Below are 7,856 nucleotides of genomic sequence, written 5' to 3' on the forward strand. Positions count from 1 at the left end.
AGCCTGGGGAGGGCAGAGGTTTTGCAAGTCTGTCTCTAACTGTGGCTGAGCCCTCGACAATCGGATCCTGAGATCTTTTAAAAACTGAGCCCTACGTGATTTTCCCTGGGGCAGCTGGGGACAGGCTGAGGTGAAGGTGTGGGCATCCTGACTCTCAGTTGCCTGAAAACTTATTGCCACAGCAACAAATAACTGTGCTTGCCACTCCTTAGACTCTCTTCTTTGTCCTCTGGCTGCTTGAGACAGTTTGCATGTTATATTTTATTTCAGCCTTCTCCCCTCCGGTGCTTCTCAACCCTTTTAGCAAGGCTGGGTTTCAGTTAACTTCATGATTTAGTTCATCTGCTTCTGAGTTACCTGCAGAAACTTTTTTGCATTGTTGTGGGGACTGAAGACAACTGGAAGGTGTTGCTGTGCCTTGAGGGGTGACTGTCCTCTTAGCCCGTATGTGATGGGCATCGTGTTAGTTGCAGGACATGGGCAGATGTAAGGTTTGTAGTGCTTTAATTTAAAGTGCTATAAAAATTGAGCAGACAGATGACACATGGTGCTAGACTGCTACTAATTGGCCTGAACTCTATAAAACAGAAAACAAAACAAAAGAACACATTTTGGATGCAATGAAGATAGCTCTGAAGTGCTTCCCGGTGCCCTTCAGCTGGGAGATATGGATGCTATTGAAACACTACAAACAAAAAGCGCTTTAAAAAAAGGTGGGATTTGGAGGGTTTTGTCTGTTTGCCTGTCCCTACGCTCTCTAGAGCCTGAGACTTGTCTGTTGAAGGGAGGAGAAGGGCATAACTGTTTCAAGGTGCCTTGTTCAGCAGGTATCTCCTGTTGCTCCTGGTCCTGTATTTTCTCCCTGATCCTCAAGTACTTCATGCAGTTTGGAAGCTTGGCTGTCGTCTGTCACTTGTGCAGCCCAAAGCACAAGACTTGGCCTGAGCAGCCTCCTAGCAGTGAAAGAGGGACTCTCAGAGGCCTGTCCACTTCATTTCCAGCTGTTTTCCTCTGCAGTCAGTAATTAGAAACGTGGGCTGTTATAACCATAAAGGGCACCTTTGCAGAGAGCCTCCCAAGCCCAGACTGTGGGATCAGTTGCACTTGGAAATCTGCGGAGGTAAAAGTACAACAGGCGTGGAAATGTTGAGTCAAGTTTCTGTGATGTTACCCCCACACCTGACCCTGCTCCTCCTCTTCCCCAGCAGAAGTCCTCCATAGAGAGTAAGTCAGTGGAGAGGGGTGGGAAGGTCTCAGCTCCATGCCCTCAACTTGCAGGGAACTTAATGGATGAGGCACAGCCTCCCTTGTCCTATTGCAAGGTCCAGTGCTTCAGTTGAAGGAAGGAAGGGACCTCACAAGGTCTCTACCTGTGTGGTCTGATAGTTTCATAGTTTGTAGGGTCGGAAGGAACCTGAGCAGATCATCGAGTCCGACCCCCTGCCATGGCAGGAAAGAGCATTGGGGTCAAATGTGGGGAACAACCTGGAGGACGTTTTTCCTATATGATGTTTTGGAGTTTCCCTTTGAAGAGCAGAACCTCATGCATTGGACCAGTCTCCAGCATTTTCCCTCTTTCCCCTGCAAGGACAAGAGCGTCTGAGGCCTGGCTCCACTTTGGGTCCCACTTGGATGAGCCATCAGGGTTTAATCCAAGCAAGTTCCCATTTGCTGTCCAATACCTACGGTGAGAAAAACTCCACATGTGGTTATGCGGCAACTTTGGCAAAGGCCCTAACCCCAGAAAAGGTGCCACTCCCTGAATTCAAGGCCACCAGAACGAAGCTCTTGTGGTGCCAGGCGTGGGTGGGGGTTTGTCAAGTGGCTGCTACTCTACTGGCCCTTTGAGCTGTCCTGTGATGGAGTAAACAGGGGAGATAGGGTCACATTTTTGCCTGGAAGGGTGGCACAGCGCAGGGGGAGAATGGCAGGATGTGCCACGGAGAAATAACAACCAAGAAAGGAAAGCTGCACAACGGCTGTGGAAGAAAGCGTGTCGCCCTCCCAGGGTTTCTGCTCTTGGTCTTACAGGGCCAGGTATTTAGCAACTATAAATGGGCCTCCTTCCATTGAAGTCCATGAGCATCCAGCCTCGGGGGAGGAGATACCCTAGGGAACTGTTACACCAAAGTGATCTGATTTCTCCCAGCGCTGCAGCCAGTACTGGGGCCTGAAGGGGATGAAATAACCCTTCTGGTCAGGCTGGCTCAGGTCTCCTTGGCAAGACACTGGCCTTGCAGGGTAAGTGGTCAGCTGCAAGCTGTTCCCTGCAACGCGCAGCTTAGCCACGCAGCGGTGAGTCACGACCCCCAACTACATGTCTCAGATGCCATGGCCTTAAGCAGGATCGTCCTTGTGCTAACGAGGGGTTTAGCTGCTGCTCTCCTCTTGCTGTAGCCTGTCAACACTGGAAAAGGCTGTGGCACGAGATGTTCCTTGCAGAGGGGTGCACACCTCCCCAAATACCACCCAGATTTGCAACTGAGAGACCAGGGAGGAGCCCCAGGAGGTTGAATGCCCATGCATCCAGGAGAAGCTGCCTTCCCCAGCCCAGCCACAAATCCAGCACTGGTTATGAACCAGCGGGGTGAGGAGAAGACGTAAGCCTGTCAGCCTGGTCCCACTCATTTGTGTTGCGTTCAGTCCGTCCCCCCAGCCCGTCCCTCCACAAAAGAGGGAACATTAAAGGAGAAGATCTGTTACATGAAGACATTTTCCATGTGCCAAAGCCAATTGTTCCCGTTCCCATTGTCTGCTCAACAGAGGAGTCCCTTGAGCTGAGCGCCTGAGACTGTTAGAACAGGCCTGTTACCAGAACCAACCCCGTAACAAGATAACTAGTTTTTTCCCCCCCTTTTTCTATCTTTCTTTCTTTTTAAAAAAAAAAATGTGTTCGGCAAACCGTATAATAAAAGTACAGTGAAGGCCTTTTCAAACAGGCCCCTATTAAAGTAACAAATCCATTTTAAGAGTAAACTTCCAGTGGCACTGAAAGGTTAAGTACAATGGAAATCTGACCTGCCGGAGGAATGGAACTTTCCTTTTGTGTGCTCTTTAAAACCAATACGTTTTCACCGCGCCACAAGCCGATTGTTCCCGGCTCCTCCATTGTCCGCACGACAAGCTCGCCTTCTCTCACAGCCCTGCACCAGCCGGAGGGGGAGAGCCGGACGGGCGACAAGAATGCACTAAGTAATAAGGACGAGAATGAGAGCTGGGAGATGCCCCCCCACTCCCTCCTTGCTCAGTTCATTTCCATTTCTGGTCCATTGTGAGACTCCCGGGCAGGTCACCCAGCACCTCCCAGTTTCTGCCCCTTGCAGGTTATTTATGCTCTTCAGAGTATGCATTTTAGCTTCTGGGGGGTGCAAGTGAGTGAGAGGATTTTGGGTCTAGGGGGTGCATGCTGGACTGATAGTCCCTAGGGAGGAATGTATCTCTTCCTGGGCAGGAGAGTTTTGCATGGTAGCCACGTAGCAAACCCAAAGCAGCTCATCTTCTCTGTGCTTGGAAGTGGTAGCCAGGGCCAGCCATAGCTGTCTGTCCGGGGTCCAACTGGCCTCCATTGTGCAGCCTGTGTTGGTGCTCACAGTCCCCCTGTGAAGAAGGAGGGGGCTGTTGTCTACCATCAGAACTTGAGGTTGAGCCAAAGAGGTGTGTGGGGGGTTGCCAGTGGCAGCTGACCACTGGTACCTTAGCTGCCATTGTACTCGGTGGGCACCAAGGAGCCTAAAGAGCTTGTAGCATCTGGCCTCATGTGACTTGCCTGAGGTCCTGTAGGAAGTCAGTGGCAGAGCACAGATTGGAACTCAAAGCTCTTAGCCCACTGGGGGGGCCTACGGTGTAGCTGCAGGTAAACCGAGGGACCATGCTTGGAAATGGGCTTAGGGGTGGGCTTGCTGCTGAGTGTATGCTGTGCCTTCTCCAGGGGTCAAGCTGTGATCCCAGGTCTCGTGGCACATTACCGTGAGGCCAGTCCAGCCCATAACCCACAGCTCTTTCTCTAGGGGAAAGGCTAGGGACGGTGCCCTCCGTGCTACTGTGTGCCATCTCGCAGGGTGGACAGCAGCCCCGTCAGGTCTTGCCAAAACACTCATTTTTTCCTTGCTGGGAGATGTAGGATGGCTCTAGGTCCATTGACCGGTTCACGCCATGAAATGCTGGAGAAGGAATCGAGGAATCCCCAAGGAGTGGGTCCTCCTGCCCTTGCTGGCACCTGTCGAAAGCTTTTGGAGGCAGGGAATGGGGTTTGGTGGTTAGAGCAGCAGGAGAGCTGGACTCCTGGGTTTGATCCCAGCCTGATGGTCAAATGGGGGCAAGATGCTGAAATAGCCTCACTGCCCTGCCTCAGTTTCCCTGTACAGGAATAATATTCTCCACAGCCTGGGACAGAAAAGGGAAGCTTTGAGGTTTCCCAAGTGCATGGAGCCCAATGAGGTCTGAAAGGCTGGGGGCAAGGAGGTGCTGTGATGTGACCATGGGGCTACAGGGAGCATAGGTCTTTCCCCTGCACCCCTGTGTGACACAAAGCCAATGGGCCGGATGAGGCCAGGCCAACCCTCAACACAGCTCTTGACGCATTTCCCCCGAGGCTCTCACTCTCCTCCATTTCTGGCACAGTCATTTTCTCCATGGCTGAGGTGCAATTAATGCTGTTGCGTTTTACGAGACGGTGTGGGGCTGTGGACAGACCCCTGACTTGGGATCTTCTTGTCTAGCTCCCAGAGAGCGTCCCGTCTCCAGAAGATGAGGCTGTTGGGTCTCCGGTGTAGCGGCGGGGAAGAAGTGGAGGAGGGCCGTGTTGGGGACATGGAGGCTTCTACCGGGAGTTACTGTACCAGCCAAAAGGAAACCCAATCGCCTGGAAAGCGCAATGATTTGTTCAGAGGAGGGCAGGGAGCTGAGATAAAAAGCCCTGCTAAGATCAGAAACTCTGGCGTGCACAGTACTGCATTGTTGAGCTGTCACACTTCCCTTTACTTTATTGCTTTTGTCCAACACCCTATTGTTCCACTTCCTTTTGTCCCCTATTCAGAGCCCTGGCTTTTCATTACCCAGCCGGCCTTGTTGTTTTCGTTTCTTTTGTTTGAAGTTCCTGAGAGGAAGGTTTTATTTTCAGCGGTTTGATTAATTCACAGCTTGAGCCGGGCTTTGTTTGTTATGTAATTGCTGCCCTGCGCTTTTCCAGAGCTCGCACAAGCTGGAAGCCGCCATCGCTCCGGCCCTGCTCCCTGCCTGCTCCGGGGTGGCGCAGGCTGCAGCGCCCGGCACTGTTGCCAAGCTGGGGGGGGGGCTTCTCGGGGGAAGGACCATCTCAATGGAGCCTCGTTTAAGAGGGTCCAACAGTGGTTCATTTACTCTGGTCGGTCCTAATAGCTGCTGCGGATGCAGCAGTCCATATTATCTGGTATCTATTGCTCTATCTGCCAGGCCGTGCCAGCCTAGCATCGCTGCACCGCAGCAGGTCCCGTGGTCTCCTGGCTTGGGATCCCATCTCCAGCCGCGGCCAATACTGGGGGATACAGTGTGAGCATAAATCCCTCTCCTTCCTGCCCCTCAATTTCTATTATTCTCTGGAGGGAAGGGTTTGGGCAGGCAAATTATTTCCTGCCCGCTCCCTCCCTGCTGGTGACCAGGCCTGGCTGTGGAGCATGAGGGTTGGTGGCTTTCATAGGGCAAATCCTTGCTGGAGCAGCTGCAGATAACCCCTTCCTCCATGTACCCGCCTACGCCTTCAAGAGACACCTTGAGACTGAGGTGCCGCACTAAAATGGACTCAGATCCCTGGCTCACAAGGCCAGATGCATCGGTGTCTTGGCTTGTTGGCCATTCACTACTCAGGGGTTTGCAGATGAGGCTGACGGTGTTTCTCTCCGATGAGCCTGGCCCCATCGGCACGGCACCGGCAGAGGTTTAGCCTGGCACTGCTGGCAGTGTGCTTGGCATCTCTTTCTGGCTAGCCCTTGGTGGACTCTTCCAGGACCTGCTCTCTGAGTGCAGGAGGTCCCTTCTGCATTGAAGCAGCCTGGTTTCAAGGCCAGGAGGCAGGCATCCCTTGGGTCTAGTTCCAGAGTCAGGATGAGCTCCTGCCACAGCCTTTGCGTTGGGCCTCATTCCCAGCTGTGCTCAATGTCTGCAGCTCCTGCTACTTTCAGTGGGGGCTGTGGGTGCTCAGCTTTGAATAGTCTTGACCCCTGTGGGCCTCAGTTTTCTGATCTGCAGAATGGGGAGAATAACATAGAATGGGTTTGATGATTCTTTTCTCATGTAATGTTGGGGGGAGGTAAAGGTTTATCCATGTATGGTCACAAAGGCGCGTGGGAACCCTTTGAGAAAGCTGCTAGGCCAATACAAAGTCCAAGATCCTCGTCCGACACTCGCTTTCTTTTCCCTTTCTTTTCAACTCTGCCTTGATTTTTGTTAGACTGGCATTGCTGCATTCCCTTCATTGATTGTAGTGAGGAGGTTTTGGGTTTATTCTCCTGTGCGCTTCTGGTCAACAGGGCCAGTACCTGCAGTAGAGAAAGCAAAAGAAGCCACAGACAGCGGGGTTTCCATGAACCGCAGGATAATTCAAGACCTTTGTAACTTCTGATCGGAAAGCAAATTGGTTATACAGAGCTGGCCCAGAACCTCTCCTGCTTGTCCCAGAGGGAGCACAGGCCTGGAAGGTGTCTCCGGGGCCATCAGGTCCGGGCCTCCCAAATCAGGCAGGCAGAAAGCGACTAGCATGGAAGATGCTGAAGCAGCACTGGGGGGTCAGGAGGTAAAGCCTTGTTAGGGCAGGATGGGATAGTTGGTGTCCCATTGCTTTGCTGTCAGCCCAGTGTAGGTCACTGGGGAGTGTCCATACTGTGCATTTAAATAGGCCTCTGTGCCCTGGAGGTGCAGTCCAAGGGGAAGGGGACCTGGACTGTTCCCACTTCAAGCACATTCCCTGCAGTTCTGCCTCCAGAAGACAGACTTGGCCCCATCACCATGCTCAGCATCTCTCCTCCCACAGGATGTCCATGAGGAACCCCATCTCTCCCCATCTGGACCTCGATGGAGCCGGCAACATGGTGAACTGCGCCATCAAGACAGAGGGGAAGGAGAGCTGCTACGAGTCCCCAAAGGGAGCAGCTGCCGGCCCCGAGTCCCATGCCAGCAGCTTGCACGGAGCACCGCCATCACTGAGAGACACCACTGACCCCCGGGCCCTGCCACAGGTGGGGCCAAATCCTCCAGTCCTTTCCATCCTCACTGCTCACAGGGCAGAAGTCAGGGCAGACCAGAGGGGACAGGCTTGAATGTAGTAGCACCTGCTGCCCCCTTGTCTGGCTGTTTGATGGACTCACCACGGTCACCAAGCACCTTAGGTCCACCAAGTCTTCAGGTCCCTGGCTAGTGCACTAACCCTCTGCCCTCTGCACTGCCAGCAGCTGAAGACAGAAGCCAGGTTGCCCTCCTATGCAAGGGCAGGCAATGGAGCTCCACAGAAGAAAATTGCTGATCCTCTTCCTGTCGCCTCCATTTCACTCTCCTCCTGAGGAGCCAGCACTGTTATCTGAGGCTCCCCCAGACTTTCTGCCCACTGTCATGCCTGGGATTTGAGCTGTGGCCTTCAGAGCAGGTGGTCCCGTAGTAGCAGCAGGCAGATGTGCTGTCTTAGGAACGGCTCCAGCTCTTTTGGGAGACCTGTGGCCACACTCTCATTTTCCTTTTGTAATTGCTCCTGGGTTTTCCACTGCTGAGCACTGTGCCTGGATAACTGTGCAGCCCCCTGGCCCCCCCGCTCCCCTTCCCCACCACCCAGACCCCCCAGGCGATTGTTTTTGCCAAGAGAAATCTTTTGCAAAGAAATGTTTGCAACACAA

At 53.1% G+C, this 7,856-nt stretch overlaps 1 protein-coding gene across 2 annotated transcripts in view; it reads left to right on the top strand.

Moving 5' to 3' along the window:
- The window catches only part of SOX13 (SRY-box 13), an 86,406-nt gene that overhangs the window by 64,492 nt on the left and 14,058 nt on the right, over positions 1-7,856 (top strand). For both annotated transcript variants that reach the window (XM_019513925.1, XM_019513926.1), the window contains exon 2: positions 7,004-7,208. In XM_019513925.1, the coding sequence (XP_019369470.1) occupies positions 7,005-7,208 (204 nt within the window). In that variant the 5' untranslated portion in view covers position 7,004. The remainder of the gene's footprint in view (positions 1-7,003; positions 7,209-7,856) is intronic.

Source organism: Gavialis gangeticus, unplaced genomic scaffold, assembly GCF_001723915.1.
Source record: "Gavialis gangeticus isolate Ggan-Ray unplaced genomic scaffold, GavGan_comp1, whole genome shotgun sequence".
Classification (NCBI taxonomy): domain Eukaryota; kingdom Metazoa; phylum Chordata; order Crocodylia; family Gavialidae; genus Gavialis; species Gavialis gangeticus.